The sequence below is a fragment of the Echeneis naucrates genome, chromosome 7 (genome assembly GCF_900963305.1).
Source record: "Echeneis naucrates chromosome 7, fEcheNa1.1, whole genome shotgun sequence".
Taxonomy (NCBI): domain Eukaryota; kingdom Metazoa; phylum Chordata; class Actinopteri; order Carangiformes; family Echeneidae; genus Echeneis; species Echeneis naucrates.
This window is the reverse complement of record NC_042517.1, coordinates 8,488,151-8,508,189: the sequence shown is the minus strand read 5'-3', so window position 1 is coordinate 8,508,189 and position 20,039 is coordinate 8,488,151. Positions and strand designations below refer to the sequence as shown.

At 38.7% G+C, this 20,039-nt stretch overlaps 2 protein-coding genes and 2 non-coding genes across 4 annotated transcripts in view; 2 read left to right on the top strand and 2 right to left on the bottom strand.

Moving 5' to 3' along the window:
- mgll (monoglyceride lipase) overlaps positions 1 to 1,805 on the bottom strand; it is a 36,305-nt gene extending 34,500 nt beyond the window's left edge. Inside the window, exon 1 of the mRNA XM_029506962.1 lies at positions 1,784 to 1,805. The gene's annotated coding sequence lies outside the window, so the exon portion shown is untranslated. The remainder of the gene's footprint in view (positions 1 to 1,783) is intronic.
- Positions 725 to 16,299, bottom strand: slc26a6.2 (solute carrier family 26 member 6, tandem duplicate 2). Its single transcript, XM_029506961.1, has 19 exons — positions 16,166 to 16,299; positions 14,357 to 14,496; positions 14,051 to 14,161; positions 13,493 to 13,668; positions 12,876 to 13,040; positions 12,238 to 12,390; positions 12,043 to 12,125; positions 11,778 to 11,925; positions 11,584 to 11,697; positions 10,534 to 10,611; positions 10,031 to 10,126; positions 9,518 to 9,624; positions 9,315 to 9,384; positions 7,643 to 7,735; positions 5,344 to 5,466; positions 4,990 to 5,136; positions 4,478 to 4,532; positions 3,534 to 3,661; positions 725 to 1,427 (listed from the first exon to the last, which is right to left on the bottom strand). The coding sequence occupies exons 1-19, from the start codon at positions 16,291 to 16,293 to the stop codon at positions 1,398 to 1,400; spliced, it is 2,145 nt and encodes a 714-aa protein (XP_029362821.1). The 5' UTR covers positions 16,294 to 16,299; the 3' UTR covers positions 725 to 1,397.
- Positions 16,300 to 18,482: 2,183 nt separating this feature from the next.
- trnar-ccu (transfer RNA arginine (anticodon CCU)) lies at positions 18,483 to 18,555 on the top strand. The gene has a single exon. It is a non-coding gene; the product is annotated as a tRNA-Arg (tRNA).
- A 495-nt stretch (positions 18,556 to 19,050) lies between these two features.
- trnar-ccu (transfer RNA arginine (anticodon CCU)) lies at positions 19,051 to 19,123 on the top strand. Its single transcript has one exon. It is a non-coding gene; the product is annotated as a tRNA-Arg (tRNA).
- Positions 19,124 to 20,039: the final 916 nt, after the last annotated feature.

Genomic DNA, 20,039 nt, shown 5'->3' with positions numbered 1-20,039 from the left:
TTGGTAAAAAAATCTCTCTCTCATTAGGTGAATAGTGTATATTCTCTGGGAGAAATGACTGCCTAAATGTTTTGGACTGAATGGATTAATGGACAACAGAAGGATCTTTTTGCACATAAACTGAGTTTTAATGAAAGCCATTACTGGAAAACCAAATGTCTTTGTTATGTGTAAATATGATTCAGTGTTTCTGTTCTCATCAACAATGACTCATAATACCTGTTTTCGGCTAACAGAGGATTGATTTGGTTGCAAACTTCCTGCACTGAAGCACAGAAATATGACACATTGTCATAAACTGAGAAGTATTTTCAGTTCATTAAAAGTAAGACCCACGGCAAACAGGAGTCAATTGTTGAATCATGTGTTCTTCATATGTGGGATTTGGAGCTACAAAAATGTGTCGGTGTATGTGCTGACACAGAGTTCATGTGTTTTGAAAGTGATTAGCTGATGGTGAAAACTGAGCATCTTTTTTGTAAAAGGCAGCCGGCAGGTTGTTAATTCCCTGTTGTTGCATCAGTAAATCTAAATGCCTTTCATGGAATATTCAACACTTCAAAACTGGCCATGTGTGGAATAAAAGTGAGTAAAATGAAGCATTGAACTGAATAGATTTTTATTTTTCATGTTAACACGTGTTAGATTTTCATAAATACAGCATTAATATTAATATGCAGTTGATGTATGGTGATTAAATACAATGTATATATTACCTAAAGTTGTCCAAGAAGGCAATTTGCATGAAAAAAGGGATCGCATTCACAAACACAGTGGAGAGGCCGCTTTTTAGTGATCCGAATTAGATGTAACTGGTATGAGACCCATTTTGCCCCACAATGTGTTCACGTGTTCAGTCGTGTGTAAATTTAAGCCATGATAAAATCGAATAGATTTACTTAAAAAGCTTCCCCTTATTGTTGTCTTAAAAAGGTGAAGCCCAAACTATTTTTTGTACCCCTATTGGCACATGTTTATTTCTGCTGCTATGGTTAGTTGTTTGTTTTTAAACATGGGGTAAGGGGAATTGACATGCTTTTGAAGTGAGCCTAAAGTGATTATTTGAGGAACTGCAGTTTTTGGCGCGTCAGTGTTGGCTTCATATTTCCTCCTGATGGGTTGCTGCTGTACACAAGCAAAGTATATTACTGCGTCATTACATATAGATTCATTACATAGAAATATAAATACAGACTTATAGTAATTTAGCTGCAATGTTCATTGTTGGTTTGTCTTGTCTTATTTTCCATAGTCTTGTGTTACAGTGGGTTTCTGCATGTGTGTGTTTGTGTGCGTGTGTATGCAGAGAAACTGGAGTCTTAGTTATTTGAAGCTCAGGGGATAAAATTCTCACAGTTTCACTTCTTTGTGATATCCTCCATCTTTCCGACTGAGGCTCAGAAGTATGTCTCTCGGCCTCTTTGTTCCTGTGAAAAATGAGGACAGGAGAGATAAAGCCAAATAAGAACCAAAGAGAAAGGGGGGAAAGAAAAAAAAAAAAAAAACATTGCGTGAGACAAAGACATGAAAATGTTCCACATTTAGATCCTCTCTCCGGTGGTGCCACAGTCTTGGAGGTTAATGATAGGGAACAGAGCAGGACTGTGAACATGCTGCCTGAAACTTTGGCTCAGCAATCTCAAAAAAAGCGGTTTATATATTTCTGACTTGAACTGTTAAACTGTCAAACCAAAGTCTTCACTTTGCACTATATGGCCCTTTGGAGTGTAGTATTTCTGTGGACATCTGAGTCTTATTAAACTGAAATTCCTTTGCACCTCACTCTTCCTTTAATTCCTTTTCATAAAGTTTCATGAACTGCGTTAAACTGATTACAAATAAAATGAAGTAGAAAGATACTGGAGCTCAGATGGACTTTATATCAGAGTGTACCTGGCTTCTTCTTTCTATCACTCTGTGAATCTGTCTGTCTATCCCTCTTTTCCGAAACCATTTCCATATGAAATATATTTGGATGTGTGAAACACTGTAACTCTGTGTATGTGCTCTCATCCATATCACTGCTGCCTTGGCCAGTCTCATGCTCCTCTCACCTTTCACTCTCTTATATTCTGTGTATGTGTGTCAGTGTCTTCATTTGTGTGTGAACTCCATGGTTGTTAGTGAAAAAGCTTTGCTCCTTCAAATTATATTTCATTGACCAGTGCCAGGTTTTTGTTCTTTGATAGATTTCTCCTGTGTGAGTAAAAAAAATGGTCATGCAACCAACTAAATACTGAAACAGACCAGGCAGAAACAAAAGTGGACACACGGAATAATAAAAGTATAAATGAACACACACACGTTGTATGAAGGCAGGGAGTAATCTGCCTCTGGACATAGATTGATGGTCTCTGCTGGAATAAGTGCTATCTCTGATGCAGCGGAAAAACAATACGTTATTTCAGTATTAATGATAAGCGCCTAGGCGTTTTCATTGAAACACAATTACATTAACCTATTATTTTATCATTTGGTATTTACTGTTATACTGTAAGAAGCATTTCCACCTCCTCCTGCACTGTGTGCAATCAATTCTCAGGCCAGGCCATGCTGCAGATGAAGGATCAATGAACCAGTGCAGAAACGACATTTTAACTATGGTCCATTCAGAGCAGCTAAATTACAGACTCCAGGCTGCTGATTCAACTCAGCTGTCCCAACAACATGGTGCGATAATTAGAAATGTGAGGGATTTATTTGACCCAGCACGGATATTTTCATCAAACAGTTTAGAGCTAGCCAAAATGAACAATAGAGTCTTTTCTAATTCTATAAATTTACACTGGGGTGCACTTCCCCAGGAAATAGTTTTGCACTCACAGTCTTAAGTTAGACACTGACATCAGATTGGATCATCAATGCTTGTTAGTCTTGTTAGCTTCTGGATATTACTCTGAGGTTCTGCTGCCTGCTTCCTAGGGAGAAGTTTGCTGTTTCAGTTTGGTTATATTATGCAGCTTTTAGTGTCTTTTAGTGTTAGTAATTTGGAATTGATGACATCTTTCATCTCCACTTTCTTCCTTATTTCATAGTGCAACAAGTTACTGCACTTTTGTTTAATTACAATAAAAAGTATTCTCATTTTGCATCAGCCCTCTTATCACAGGAATTTATCAGCTTTACATAGTCTTATTCTCACTCAACATTAACACGTGATGTTTGTGTGTTCTGTCTCACAGAAAAAAAGACTGGGAGCAAAGGGAAACGGCGAGGCTGCCTTGGTTCAAATTTAACAAAATTGTAACCCCCTAAAGCTCACTCATCAACATGCTATTTCTTTATATCTTGTTTGTTTACTTTTTACAAAAATCAAAGTGTGACATTTTTTAGCTTGTTCGTTTGCGTTTGGAACTAAAGTTATTATACACTAAGAAAATAGTGTCAGGCAGTTTTTTGGTCTAAAGTCTTGGCAAGAAAGGTAATACGCAGATTTTCCAAAATGTCAGACCATTCCTTAAAAATGTCTTTAGAAAGTAATGTGATTTGCACTGTTTTAATGTGCATCTGTGAGTGTTTATGTTGTATATCACCTTAGTTTGGCTCTCTTCTGTGTCAGACTGACAGTACAAAACAGCATCATGGATGGTGGAGAAGAGACAGGACTTAGTGACTTTATCATTGAAGAAACCTCCAGTCTGCAGGTTGTCCACCACAGCCGCTATAGAGAAAGAGAGACAGAGGGGGGCATAGAGAGAGAGCGAAGCAGAAAAAGCAAAATATAATAACCCTGGAAAATGAAAGACTGTGGGAAGATAAACTGGAAAGACAGATGGAAAAGGATTGGAGGGATAATTCTTGTGTTAATTTAACCCTTTTATAATTACTGGCTATGTAAATATTCTTTACTGTCCTTTGTGAGCACAACACACTCAATATCTACTATTTTCCTCTTTACAGGCTACTAACTGTCTGAAGTTCTTGTGGTTTAAGATTTTTGTCTGCTGGGATGCACATTTGTTTTCCACTTAACCAAGCCAGATTTTAAATTGTTGGCAATTACAGTATGTATAAAAAAACCTGGAGATGCTTTATTACAATAAAACAAAGCCATCCCACAAGACTTGAGTATTTTTTTTAGCTTTCATTAAGATTTGTTGAAATCATCTCATGACTTGTCGGGGAATATCATGCTAGATTTAGAAAACCTGGAAGAATGTTTAGTGGAAAAATCATCTGAATAACCTCCATATGAGAAGTCTTACAATAACATCAGCAAACAGTAAGAGTTACATCCAGTTCTGTTGAAGAAATGTAAATGAGCGGGATGGGGAACGCAAGTTAGGGTAGGGTTAGAGTTCCACATATGGATGACAAGAAAACAAAAAGCCAAGCGGGATTTTGTATTTGGACTTCAGATAGACAATCAATAACTTTTACACTAACTTTACACAATTTTGACCTACCAACTGGCCTGGCTGTTCTTTTCAATTTAATTAAATTCTGTGATCTATTCTAGTGATGTAGTGGGACTTACTTTGGCAGCCAGCAAGGACCACCTCTACACCGATTTCTCCATAGTCTCTTCGGATCTGAAATAGACAGAAAGGCACAGAGTAGAGGTCAGACTGGGGATCATTTTATTAGTCTTACAATTCAATTTATAGTAATTGAAAGCCTGGGGAGCATAACTGAAAAGGGGAGGGACAGAGAGATGAATGCAAGAGAGCATCTTATTGTAAAAGAAAAGCTGGGCTACAAAAGCTGGTTAAACAGGAAGCACAATAACGTTCGAAGGATTGCAATCAGTTATCTTGCCTTTACCCTTTCCTACTTTAGCATCTGTTCATTTTTTTTTTTTTATCTTTGGAGGGTATTACATAATCAACTATCAACTACCTGCTTTTTTGTTCCAACATTTCTCTAAAAGAAATAATTTAGAAGAAGAATGCTGAATGTTTAAAAGTCTATGTACTAAATATTGAACTCTAATTGTGAAGTAAAGGTAATGGGGAGACAGAGTATTTCCCTTTCTTACTACGTTCATACGTTTCGTAACGTCTTAACTCCCACAGTATCCAGGAAGTTGACAGGGCTGAGGTCAAGAATGATAGCTCTTGGGTATGATGGGTGAGGGTCCATGTGCATCTCAATGACAGCAAGGTCACAGTGCTCCTCCCTCTCTGGCTCCTCCGTCTGGAAAGGAGGCAGAATGACATGAATAGCATTTTGTTCTTCAAACAACATATCAAAATTGAAGGTTTTTTCCCGGTCAGCGGGAGACAGGATGAAAACTTTTGTTTCAGACAGCTTGTTATAATCAAGTTAGATCAAGTGAAAACAGCCTTCTGACACAAAATAAATAAATAAATACTTAATTCCATCACATTTGGTCTTGTTTACCATATCTATTGCGTTCTTTTTGGCAGCATTCTTGGCTTTCTTGGCATTTTTCATCTCATTCCGCTTCTTTTTGGCTTCTAGCTTCTTTTTTGCAGACAGGATCTTAGTAATGTCGACACCAAACTAAAAGAAACAGCGAAGGCAAAACAATCTCACAAAGGTCATGGTGAAGCAAAAGTCAAATCTTTCTGGATGGTCAAGATGACTTTCATGTGTTAATGTCAACTCTCAAAAAACTTTTGTTAGAAGAATAAAAAAAAAAAAAAAACACGGCTGTTAGAGTACATGACAGGCAGCATGTTCATTGAGGTGTAAACATTTTACAGTTTGCAGCTCTACCAGTTATCACCTATCTTATGGAAACTTCCATTAGTCAGTACTGTGAGATGAAGCAGGAAAAAAAAGTGTTCGGGTCCAGTCCTTCCAGTCCTTCCAGATAACCAAACACCAACCAACTGATCTGGTCTGACAGGTAACAGTCTGGGGGAAGTGATGCACAGTCCCCAGACATTGTCATGTAAATCCAATAGGAAATATCTGAAAGGAACAAGGAGGGCGTGTTCTCTTGCCTACCCTGACTAAAAAAAAAAAATGTTAACAATCCAGTACACACTCACTGATGAAGCAATAGTTTGAACACCCAAATTTACTTATCATATTTTTTCATATATTTAATTACAATGTTTAGATTTTCATTCATTCATTCATTCATCTTGTTCACTTATCCATTTCTGGGTAGTGGCGGGTGCTTGAGCCAATCCCAGCTCACATTGGTTGAGGGCGAGGTACACCCTGGACAGGTCACCAGTCCATCACAGGGCCAACATATACAGACTTGCACTCACACTCAGACCTATAGACAACTTAGAGTCACCAATAAACCTAAACATTTGTGTCTTTGGACAGCGGGAGGAACAGAGTACCCAGAGAAAACCCACACAAACACGGAGAGAACATGGAAACTCCACAAAGAAAAGGCAGCAGCACTAACCACTATGCTGCTGTGCTGCCCATGTTTAAATTTTGTGACTGTCTGTGTTGATGTACCTTTCAAAGATATCCACTTGTGTTGTCTACTTCGGACAGCTGCATTGATGCATTGAAGGACAACAGTGTATTTTGTCATCTTTAACTTCTATTGGGATCTCTTTTTATTAAAGCAAGAGAAGATTTATATGAAATACACGTTTTAGGAAAAATCTGAACCGCTATTGAGACAAGAGGACATGCAGACATTATAACTGACTATGAACTCTTGGAGAACTGGAAATGAAGCAATGCATCATTTAAATGTCCTAAATGTACTGAAATGATTGTCACATAAACTAGCTATTGCATCAAGTTTGAAGCCAGGATTAGCAGTGAGCAAGGACTAATGAACACACAGGAAATGGCAAAGGCTGGAAAGTTTGTCATGCTCCAAAGTCGTAAACATCCAATCAGATTTTCATTGTTTTTCTGATGTGTCTGGCAAATGCAAAGTGGATCAGAATTTGATTACCACCATCTAACCCGTTCTTCTCTAAAACAGATTTTATGCCGATTACCATGTCAGAGGCATGGTAATAAACTTGAAAGTTTGCAGGACAATACATGATATGGAAGGGAGTTCATGAAGAAGCAATGGATGATTTGCATCATTAAATCACTAGCTGTTGCAGTTACAGCACTTAGCATCTCCTGCTACGAATGTAACCCAGTAGCTTTACTGCAGGTGCTATCAGAGAAAACAGGCAGTAAGATTTTCCTATGCACCTTTCACTATTCAACACTTACCACGCAGATCCAAAAACTGACCAAATTTATCTGCTGACAGTTTCTCACACAGTAAACAAATCTGCAGCCTCTGCCTGCTCTACCAAAGCATATTTGTGCATCAAACATATGGGTGACTCTGTGGCTTTGGCATGGTGACATTTTAATGAATGAGGCATTCTTTTATCTCCCTCCTTTATTCAATCTCCGCTTCTTCCCCTATTTCTCATCTTTTGTCATCTAATTCCATTTTGCTTTAGTCTGTCTTCCCATCTAGCCCAAAGAGACTTGACAGAAGAGGAGGAGGAAGAGGGGGAGGAAAAGAGGTGCAGGAGGCTGTTTAAACAAAATTTCAACAGAAGAAATGAGGAGAGAAAATGGCTGGATGACATCTGAACAATATGCTCACAAAGTGTGAATTGTTGGATTGTTGGGTCAGTCATTAGTGTGTCAGAAATAATGTTTGTAAGATAGAAGTTAATTGTGTGGAAACTGTGAAAAGAGGGATTGTTGTCCTATCAGAGTTTCTGTGTGTGGTCCTCACCTTCTCCCCCAGGGCATCTTGATACATTTCAGCATTGGCAAAGTAAAGCGTGGCAGAGGAACGGAAGATCAAAATCCCTGGCACTGGATTCACCTGAAATATATCAGTCAGTCAAGAAGTTGATCAATTAAATGGAGAAATGAAACCCCCAAATTAGCTGAAAGAAAAGGAGCACTGGAGCAAACATAAAATGCTTTTGTAGCTAGAGACACTGTGGTAAGACAGGCTACTACCGTACTACCAGCTCTGTGAGGAGGCAGGTGCTCTCAGTTAATATCATGCTAACATCCTCACAATTAAAATATATATTTTACAGTATTTAGTTGTAAACTATATACTTAACATTTTTATTTTGCTTTTGCACTAAGGTTGCCGTTACATAGGAAGTTATAGTAGTATCAAAGTTGATCCATTCATAGGGGAATATGAATTGCGTGTGCCAGCTTGTATGCTTTTGAATCCACTGCATTTGACCTTCCTCACCATATATTTTGCATTCTTGCTATTAGATAAAAACAAACTTGAAACCGCAAATGCCAACCAAGAGCACCAAAATCATGCAAAAACAAATGAATACATTTCTTTATGTGAATGAAAAAAACTGACTGGCTCCATCAAACTTGGGTGTAGATCCATAGCTCTGACTTAACGTTTGAACATCTTGTTCTCACAGTTTGTTAGTTTGACTTCCCTGTCTTTCATGTGTTACCTTATGATAATACACTGTCAAATGGAGAAACTAAAAAAACAAAAAAAACCCACAACAATAAATGACTGTTGGATATGAACAAAGAGTTACACACTGATTGCATGGGGGGTGAAATCTGCCTTGAAGGATTTTTTTTTTTTTTAAACACAGAAACAACCTGACGAAGTTGTTTTTTTTGGTCCAAAGAAGTAAAAAAAAAAAAAAAAAAGAAGTAAAACTGAAATAAAAAATAGAAATAAGAACAGAAAAAATAAAAATCAAAGTAAAGCAGGACTCAAACACCAGTCTCCATTGGACTCTCTGTCTGAAAGCCTTTCTGCTGTAGTCAGACGTTTTTTCCCTTGTGCACTTTAATGTACCAAAATTGTTTTTTAACTACATTGAAAAATGAACTGTCTCTGTATTCTGTTTATTAATTGTTCAGTGATTTATTGTTCTTCAGATCCTCATTTAAATTCAACAACATGTCCCAGGTTTCCTCTCCCATTTCATAGGAGCGGTGTTTAAAAAAAATAAAAAAAAAAAAAAACAACAACCCTAACCCATGTTGACCAATATTAACACTATACAGGGAAGTCTTATTGTTGTGTATTGCTCCTTCTTTTCTCTTTTGAAATAACATATAAAACAACTTGTTCTACTTTTATGACTTCTTTTCAAACCGTCTTGCACAGCTTTGATAATAGCTGTAAAAATGTGTCTTTTGCAGAATTGCAGACTGCAATTGAAATGAGAGGAAAAGGAGATGGAGAACACATTTCAGGGTAAGTGTTAGCATTGCTTGGGAGAAAAAGTGCATTGTGATCTATTTAGGTGGTACATAACTCCCATTAACAAGTTTTATTTAGACTTGGACTTTAATGTCAGGGACAAAAGAGAATGAAGTCTGGAGTCTGTTTTGAGACCATGTCCAGAACATTGAACACCCTTGCCCCTGAATTGAGTTAATTTATACAGCCATACCCGACTGTAGTCCTCCAGTGGCCTGTAGATGTCTGTGTCCTGGACCTGCCCTAAGAGGGAATATTTAGGTCTGGAAAACACACAAAACAAAAAACTGAAATTTCTACTCCTGCTATTTGTAATATTTTGCCATTAGGTGTGGAGTATTTTAGTCATTGTTGGGTGTTGTTGTTGATAGCTAGCCCATGGAAATGTTTTCTTACAGCTGCGTCCGGAAGATGACGGTAAGCATTGAAAAAGCAATGGCTGCAGCTAGTCCAAGGTCAGGGTTCAACACCAAAGTGAAGAGGAAGGTGGCCAACCAAATAACCTGAAGAACAGAGGGTGGAAAATGAGTTTGTGGTGAGTCTTTATTGTACCTTATTACGACTTTAAATAAATAAATACAACATTCATGATGCATTTTTACTATTAATGTTGCATAATGCCATAATAGCAAATAGTAAGAAACTGATTCTGCCGAACTACACATTTTTGGGAGTTTAGTAGTATTCACTTGAAGCATGTCTAGTTTTGTAGTGCATGCAGCATAGTTCACCAGAATAGAGCAGGTATTTATCCTCCATTATTTGCACATAATATTGGATCATGTGGCAGCTTGCGATGGTGTCATTGGGTGCTCAGTATATGTAGTTGTATTTAAAGTGGGAGACTTAAAAGCTGTTTGAAATTCCAGACTTTCTGTCTGGAACCTGTTTGCCTCAAAGTACGCTCACCATGTCTATTTTGTTGCTTCTCCACAGAGCAGGGACGTCCATGAATTGCTTCATCATGCCATGCAGGTTGACATAGATGATGGCAGCCAACACTGCCTGCAAAGTCAAACATAATAAAGAAGTTCATATGGAGCAGCCAATGTTCAATTCCTGAAGTAGGATAGTGAGTTTGAGATATTGTACTACAGGTTAGAGTGTCAAGAACAATAACAATGTATAGAACACTGTGGATTTGTCAACAAATAAACTTTAGATTGTAATCCTTCTTATCATCTTGAAATATATGGCATTTTTTCAGCTGTGAATTAATCCACTGCATTTGATGCTCTTTGTTTTTAAAAGTAGACAATATCTGTGTGAAACTGAAGGAAGTATATGTTTCTGGCATTACAGTAGCACAACTTCAGATGTCTGTTTTAGGAAAGGCAGGCTTATAATTTCAGACTTAGACACGTGCTCGCTTATGCATGTGCATAACCAAATACCAACACACACACACACACCTTAGGCAGTTCTTCAAAGAGAGCCCCGATCCAAAGGACGATGAAAAGGATAACCACTGCTGATAAAGCCCCAGCAACCTGCAGAGATAAGATAGAGGCATCATGAGTCAAAATCAGGATTGAGATAAGAACGTTAAAAAGAAACTACAAAAGGGATTAACGACATGGTGCTTAAGATGAATTGGTACATGATTATATGGAGTCAAAGCAGTCATAGGAAACTCTCCTCTCCAATGGGACCGAGCTGATTAATGGCGTTGTCAGACTAAATGTGTTTGTGTAGGTGGAGTTCGACAATGTGAGTGAAAATCGATTTCCTAAGTGTTTCATAATGATGCCACTTATCAGAGTAATATTAATTATATTCACTCAGCTGAACCTTTAAGATTGTCCAGGTTTGCAGCTACAGGCAGAGGGAAGGGTGTGGATGAAAATAAGGATGTAAATGCCCTAATGAAACAGCCATGCTACCTTTAAAAGTGCCAAGCATGAAAACCAGTAGGTACTTTTCTAAATGTTGTTTATTGATTTTTGATTGTGTGGCATAGTCAGCATCAACAAAAATCATGGAAACTTAGCAGAAATGGTGTTGTTTAGGAACATAAAACTACAGTTTGCAGTACTGCATAATAGACATTTTAAGGTCTTACATGAACTAATGTAATAAAATTTTTGTGATTCTGAATTTTTTCATATTTTAATGAATGCAATCTTTTGATCACAATAATTAATGTTAATTCAGGCAAACTATTAAATCAGGCAAACTAATCAAATTGCATTTGATTAGTATATTTATCTTTCAATCATTTGCCTTATTTCATTGTATTTAGTACTCTAGATAACTAACTTTAAAAGAAGTATTTTCTTTTCATGATGCCAATTTAGTTAAATCGTTAAAGAAATAGATGTTTTAATGATTTTAATTTTGGAAACTGATGCTATACAAGTCAAATTATGTGAGCAAAGCTAGATTGCTTGCAGGTTTATATTAAAACACACTGTGCACTTTGTCTACCAAGATTTCACGAGAACACACTCATTACTACCAACCTGAGTCTTCCCTCCTGTGCTCTCCTGAACCATGGTGCGAGACATGGAGCAGCTGATGGCAAAACACTGGAAAAATCCTCCAATAGAGTTACTCAGTCCCAAGGCGATGAGTTCCTGTACCATGTAAAAACACACTATATACAGAGCACACTGACAGTAAAGCATCAGGTCATCTGTGTATCTATCATTCCTACCTGGTTACTGTCCACCTTGTATCCATATTTCAAGGCGAAGATTCGTCCCAGTGAAATGGCAATGCCATAGCCAACCACAGCCAGAGCGAAGGCATCTCCTACCACCTGACCAAACAGAGAGGTGTCTGGGACGACAGGTGGCTTGAGACTGGCAGGCAGAACCCGTGCAGAATACATGCAACATTATGGATACATTATGTTTCATATGTGGAAACATACATCTTTGTATATTTGCTGTGGGTTGTGTCTGGGCTAGGTTTCTCACCCTGAAGGAATAATGCCCACCACCTCTACTCCATATTTCTCTTCCAAGTTAACTTGCCAGGACACAAGTGTAGCAATAATGACCTGGTGAAGCAAAAAATAAGAAATATTATATATAATAGACGAAGGCATATCAGTAGTGTGTGCAGGTTTATCTATGTAAACTAACTGAGCATCTGTATTCCTGTGTACTCACAGCAAGCAGCTCCACAGGTATTGGAACAGGCAGTTTTTTACTCAGGTAAGTATTGAGCTCCTTCGCCAGGATGAGGCCAACTATGGCAACAATACTGACCACGAGAGTACCAATGTTTGTCTGTGGAATGAGATAACACAACTCCACCACAGTCTGGAAAGAGAGAACCGACTGTTGGTTAAATATTTGTATAGATGAGGCCATGGGAAAAAAGGTTGTAAAAAAATTTTTAGAAAAAGGAAACCAGATCTCTGCAAGAAAACCATTTTAGAGACATGTTCATTAGTGAGAGGCCTGACTGCTCCACTGGATATAATAAAAGGGAAGAGGCAATTTGTCTTAACCATGGCCTCACTTTTGTTGTGGCTTTTAGACAATAGGTAGCCTTAAGAGAATCAACAAGGGTGACTGATGATGGAGGCTGGAAGGAGTGTTTAATTAAAGCAAACCTGAGTGACTACAGTATTCGGCCACAACAGACAGAATTTGTCAACTATGGAAAAAGGTACAAAGTGTAACAGTGTAAAGACATTGTATTGGGGTTTAGCTCTTGTGTACTAATGCCATTTTTCTGTATTTTCACTTTGCATAATCACATTCGTAAAAGCAACTCGTTCATGACTGTGGCTCCTTCTTACATATATCAATGAGAGAGGGCCGCTGTGTCTTTGAGGTGTGATGCCGAAGGTATATTTTAGCTGAGACACAATGACGTGGATTGCGGCTCCTGTGGTGTAACCTCGGACCAGAGGCTCAGACAAGTAGGTCACCACGAAACCAAACTGGACCAGGCCAAGCAAAATCTACACAAATAAACCAGATGAAGAAACATTTAGAGTCTTGCAGTAGAGTGCCCTTAGAGCTGCTATTTGGAGAGCCTGCATCATAAACAAATTAACAGTCATGGAATGCTTCAGTGCTTCATCATGAGATGAAGCATTGTACTCTTATAGCTCCACAACAGACTGCTGTGACCACAGCTGTTTATCCACAGCTGAGATTTGTGATCCATCATAGTCAATTGCATGCCATTTTACTTTGTAGTCTGTATACATAAAGACTTTTAAAGTAATCAATAATGTCTTGAGACTGATCCCACGCATTCTACAAGTGTTTGCTGACATGAATGGTAAATGGTTTTAATGTATTTTTGAAGCTTGAAAGCATTAGTTGTCTAATATCTAAGCAACTACAGGCCAGGCTGCCAACAAATTGAAGATTTAAGGAACCTCAAAGCATCCTAAAAAATATTTACCTGAAATAATCCAGATAAAAAGGTGACAGCTGCAGCCACTTTGATCCTTTCTTCATCCCGGGCGACATCATCCACTTTAGTGGAGTTTGTCTCATTGTCCCATACCATAAAATTCGAGTCTGGGGCTAATCGATCAGTCACCCCTCCTACCATCACACTCATCACTGCATATGTCCCTGGAGAAGGGAGACAGACGTGCGCAAATTCGAGAAGTTTCAAATCTTAATAATAAATGAACATATTTTTGCATCTTAACGTTAATTCAGATTTTTAACAAATTCTTCTTTGCTCATGATCATAGAAAGTTATAAATACTGAAAGGGTTCTCAAATGCCTCGTAAGAAGCTCATCAATAGAAAGAATAGTAGAAGTCAATATAAAATATAATTGACAATATGCTGAAAACCAAAATTTGTCAAATCCAAGGATTCAAAAAATTATTATCTAAGTGTTGTCAAAATGTTATTATAAGTGTCTTCCTTAAATGTCTTTCGGCAGCCCAATCTTCATTTGTCAAACTGACCATTGGGCCGATGCAGCATATCTTGAAATACAAACCAACTGAGATGTGCTTTGATGTGCCAAAGATGAAGTAGATGAGGACAGGATAGAAGGATGAGTAAAGGCCAATGACTGGAGGAACAGATGCAAGCAAGGCATAGGCCATACCTGCAGGGAAAACACAGGAATACTATTATTTCTTATTATATTTTAGAGAGCTATACTTTTCCTTAAATGGATAATGCACTGGGGAGACACCAGAGCGATGCATACGCTGCCATTTAAAAAATTAAATCTCTGGTTTTGTTTCTTTTGTCACTCCAGCTGTCACTGAATCTCTGTCTTCTGACCCTCCATCCTCACCCTGAGGCAGCTGCATGATCCCCACACTGATTCCAGAAATCAGGTCACCCAGACAATTCTCCCTGATGGAGTAACGTGGAAGCCATGATAAAACAGGAAAACTATCCAGGAGGCAGCTCTTCATCCGGGGACCAGAACACCTGGGTGTGTCACAGTGACAGGAAAAGGGCATTTTATAGAACAAGTTAAATCCTTTCAAAACACCAAATCAAAGTCCCCTAAAAAAGGATACAATCTCAGAGATGTTCAAAGTATTTTTTTTTTTTTTTGTGTGTGTTTTCCAAGTCAAGTTTCTTGTCTCTTCTGGTTGTAACGAGCGTTCTATCGTCTATCCTCCAATGTAACGGTAACCTGATAAACCTGTAACATTAACGTTCCGTGGTGAACGATAAACCTGTAACATTAACGTTACGTGGTGAACGATAAACCTGTAACATTAACGTTCCGTGGTGAACGATAAACCTGTAACATTAACGTTACGTGGTGAACGATAAACCTGTAACATTAACGTTACGTGGTGAACGATAAACCTGTAACATTAACGTTCCGTGGTGAACGATAAACCTGTAACATTAACGTTACGTGGTGAACGATAAACCTGTAACAGTAACGTTCCGTGGTGAACGATAAACCTGTAACATTAACGTTCCGTGGTGAACGATAAACCTGTAACATTAACGTTACGTGGTGAACGATAAACCTGTAACATTAACGTTACGTGGTGAACGATAAACCTGTGACCAAACTATTTATTTTTCTGTTTAACTTACCCAGAGGATCGAGGCAAAAGTTCAGTTACAAAGCTAGTAACAAACTAAGTTAACGTTACATAGCTGATGCTAAGCTAAACATGTTTGCTAACCGTCCATATGGGCTGATGTGACTTAACGTAAGTTACAGATCCGGTTGCGTTTTCAGGTGCCTGATAAAATAATTTTGGTACCACAGACTTTGCAGTCTGCGCTTTTTTTTGTCGATGCCATCTTTTTTGAAGTTTTATAACCAAACGTAAGTACAGAGGGTGACGTCACAGAAGCAGCTGCAGGTGTGTCGGTGCGTTAACCGATTCGGTTCCCCTTTACGCTGATTTACTGCTGAGTCGTGCGTAGCTGCTATGTTACCGTGCGTGCTTAAGGAAGAAGCACAGCTGGGTGATACACACCAGGTAATAATACGACCAAGATGTATGATGAAGAATGAGCCGAATCCGAACCGAATCGGTTAACACACTGGTCGCCATTGTTACCGTCATCGGAGGCGCGCACCCGATGCCTAATATGGTTAATACCGTGACATGGAGTCATGAATCATCTCAACGTTAATACACCATAAAAAGAAAGCATAATGATTGTTCACGAGTCCGAGTCGAGTCTGAAGTGTATTAAGTGTGCGATTGAAGTGCGACTCGAGTCTCCATCGCTGCTGCCAACAATCTAATACCCGTTTGCTGGAACTGTCAAACCAAAAGTGATCCGGTTCCAAAAAAAGGAACCGGATCTTAGTGGGTGGTCTTTTGTGCCAGCTTTTTGTTTTTTTACTCAAGTTAAATGTTTAATATTCAAGGCATTCTTTGAGTATATCATAAATTTGTCACCACACTTAAGTGTATTTCTGAGCCCATACCCTCAGATAATCGTCAACTTAAGTTTTTTTTTGTAGCTGTGGCTTATTTATCATCATATCTATCACGTTTTATGACATAATGAAAATATTGAAATTGGCCTTGTTATGGTGACTGCATGACCTCATGTGGGAGGCAGCTAATCAGGAAATTTAGTTGAGATGACCAGTAAATGTAGGAAATTTTACCTCAGTGATGTTTTGAGCTTCTCGGACAGAGTTGTTTTTGAGTCAGATTTCTCCGCCATCAGATCTACGGCTCCCTCATCCAGGATCTTCCTGTGGACACTGTAGCCTACCCGTCTCCTCTCCTCCATGTCTGACACTAGCTGTATAACAAAACCCCCAACCCTCCCCAAAAAAGAAAAACTTGTGTCATTTGAAAAATAAAGTGCAAACTATTACATTTTTTCATGTTATACATGAAACACATTTAAATTTAAATGTTCAACATCCTTTGAAAATAATTACCGTGTGTGTTCCCGTTGTATTATTCCAAGCGTCAACGATTTAAGATGTTCCAAAGAAAAATCCAAGCATCTAAGGAAGCTGTTACATTAACCATGCAGGTTAGTGTAATTAAATGTTTTGTTTTCGCTGTTCCAATATTTGCTTTCTGTTATTCTAGTTCAGAAACCACACTCTGGGTCTCTTTCTCTTGCCCGGTTTACAATGAAAAACACCAACAGCAAAATAGGTTCCTTCAATCCTAAGGTGGTATATGTCCCTTCATTAAATATTAATCTGGCACAAAAACAAAAACAACAAAAGGCTGAACAAAAAGCTGTAATTTCCTCAGCAGGGGACTTGCAGTCAACGGACGAACGTAAAGTTTACTTTTGAAATCTAATACAGAGAGGACTCTTCAGTCTAGCTCTGCACATAAAAGCCTTGAAGAAAAAAATCTAGATAAGACAAGAGGACGTTGTTGTCAAGGGACAGGGCAAAGTACCAGACTCAATTGAACATGCTGCCAAAAACAAAAGTGACAGAAGGCCCAGGTTACATCTATTTTGTGCTTGTTTTACTGTTTACAGACTGAATTAGTCCACTTGGAAGTGACTTGCATAACTTTATGTTATTATGTTGTTATAACTTTATGTTATATATGTTGTTATATTAGATGTTGTCAATCATTATTTGCCTTTGAAGAAATTTGTGTCAGATGAAACCACATACTCTACCTGTTACCTTGGCTTACAGGTTCACATAGCATGCCATACATGAACAAAGGGAAACTAAACTAATGGAGCTCTTAAAAATGTGGACATAAATCAAAGTATGTAATGTATACAGAGAGAGACAGAGTCTTGTATTTGTATCTATGTGCGTAATGTGTTATCTTTTATGATAAGATTAGTCAGCCATTTCCGCCTCGTCAGGGTTGTTTTTGTTCATTTATGATTACACCATACATCCACACTGGTAGAATAGAGAGAGATACTGGTTAACTAGGGATGACAAACAGGATTTTCACTCGAGGGCAGAGTTTAACTGACTGAAGCGTCACTCCTTATTTACAGGTTTGTTTTAAGAAAGCAGTTATTATTTTCGCTGATTCTCTGTGAAGACACTGGGTACTCAGCTATCGAGTTTGTTCTTATGTAGTGAACAGTCAATTAATTATCTGTCATACCTCTTCTATTTGTAAGATAAGATTTCTCCTGCTGACTGGAAAAAGTTTTGAGCAATTTTTTTAAACATCTCATATTTGTCCAACTGCCAGCCCCAAACCTCATCCCAAAGACATCCAGTTTAAAAGGAACCAACTCAGAGGAAACAAATCTTTAAACAGGAGAGTCTGATGCTATTTGGCATTTGGTTAGGGCAGGTTAAACTGAAAACTGTCAAGAATCCAACTACTCGTGAATGCTCTTTCATCAGTTAGCATCAATCATGAGTTGACCATAAGACTCAACAGAGGGATTTTAATGTTGACAAATAGCCTATTTACAAACTTAAATACTGTCTTCGTTGTTTTGAGTCACAGCTGAAGGTCAGTCTTCACAACTGCCATTTGGCTCATCAGCTCCTGACTTCCTCAGTGTTCGTAAGCGTGAAAACCAATCAAGCTGCTCTCTCCAATGATGTGCGACTATCATAAGACACCACACAGTGGTGGACACTGCCTGTTCACTCCCCTCCCCTTAGCAGGCAAGAACTATCCATAGATTAGACTAACAAGCTGACAATTTATTTTCTTATTATTGTTTTTATGAACCTCGAAAGAGGACACTGCATCCATGACATCCCTCATAATACCCGCCAAACGCCCCCTAACCCCCTAACCCCCCCCCCACCTCCCCAATTTAATAAGATTATATAGTGTGCGAAGGGGGAAGATAATTTTTGCTTTGAAGAGGCTCTATAACTAGACATAAGGCCAATCAATGGAAGCATGGTGGGCAACTTGGGTGTCCCCAACATAATCAGCTGTTCCTGGTCTTCCTATCTGAGGGCGAAAACATTGAAGTGCACTACATTCTTGCTTTAGGTCATCAAACATGTCCCAGTGGCCTAATGGATAAGGCACTGGCCTCCTAAGCCAGGGATTGTGGGTTCGAGTCCCATCTGGGATGATTTACAGCAGAGTGGCACAGCAGAAGCGTGCTGGGCCCATAACCCAGAGGTCGATGGATCGAAACCATCCTCTGATAGCAGCTTTTTAGCCACAGCTAGCTGTTCGCTATCCACTCGTTATCAGATATCGAAGCTAAACTGGCCAGACCATCTTCGTAGTCCCAGAGGTCGATGGATCAAAACCATCCTCTGCTAGCAGCTTTTTAGCGACAGCTAGCTGTTCGCTGTCCTGCTAGCATTTTGTTGGCAACAGCTAGCTGTTCGCTATCCACTCGTTGTCAGATATTGAAGATGTACTGGTCAGACCATATTAATAGTTTGGGAAAGTCAGTCAACTGGACATCAAGACTTTTGATCAAGTGCCATCTGAGGGCAAATACGGCTAAGTCCACAACACTCTCACTTTCATCGTCTGTTCCACCATGTCTGCATTGGGTTCATTGCCATGTCTAGTGCCTGGTGTTCAGCATTCAATTTTGCACAATGTCACATGTGTCCCAGTGGCCTAATGGACAAGGCACTGGCCTCCTAAGCCAGGGATTGTGGGTTCAAGTCCCATCTGGGATGGTTTGCAGCGAAAGCGTGCTGGGCCCATAACCCAGAGGTCGATGGATCGAAACCATCCTCTGATAGCAGCTTTTTAGCCACAGCTAACTGTTCGCTATCCACTCGTTATTAGATATCGAAGCTAAACTGGCCAGACCATCTTTGTGGTTTTGGAAAGTCAGTCAACTGGACGTCAAAACTTTTGCTCAAGTGCCATCTGAGGGCAAATACGGCTAAGTCCACAACACTCTCACTTTCATGTGCTTTCTTGATAAAGGATTGAAGAACAAATGAAACGCAGAACAAACAAAACCATCCCTGACCTAATAAGAGCTCCAGAGCCTTTTTTGGTCATTCGTATTGAGAGCACGTCATATCTGTTCTTGTAAGAGAAGAAAAAATTTATAAAAAAACAACAAAGTGGGTTGCATTTTTTCATATGTATTTTATGGCAAACATATACAATATTTACTCTCTATAGAAACTAGAATATGTAAGAAAATGCGATTTCCACAATTGGATAATTTTTTGATTTTTTTAACTTAATGGTTTATGCTCTAAAGCTCATTGTCACTGAAACTTTAAACTTTGCTGCTCTTTGCATCTCTTGCCAAATAGCTTTTTTCATGTTAAAATCATGTTATTCTCACTAACAGTGTCATATTTAACAGCATTGGTATACGCAGAGAGAATTTAGCCTGAGGTTCAGGGTTTAATAATCATCAATTACTTGTCTTTTTGGATCGGAAATCTGTAGTTTTGATCAATTGACATGAACTAAAGAGGAATTTCGCTTCAGCCAAACAGTAAATTGTTGCTCTTCAAGCAAGAAATTCTTATAGGCTGGTACCTTAACATACTGTCGTTCTACATTTCTGTCTCTCTTCATCACCTGCTGTAACCTGCATGAAACCAATGCCATTGTTACACAATCCAA

Excerpts from the sequence above, each read along its gene's own strand:
- slc26a6.2 (XM_029506961.1), bottom strand. The coding sequence starts at position 16,293 with ATGGAGGAGAGGAGACGGGTAGGCTACAGTGTCCACAGGAAGATCCTG. Across the intron at positions 11,698-11,777 it reads ACAAGGTGGACAGTAACCAG|GAACTCATCGCCTTGGGACT; the intron begins GTAGGAATGATA and ends TACATGGTACAG. Across the intron at positions 1,428-3,533 it reads CAGAAGAGAGCCAAACTAAG|GAACAAAGAGGCCGAGAGAC; the intron begins GTGATATACAAC and ends CATTTTTCACAG.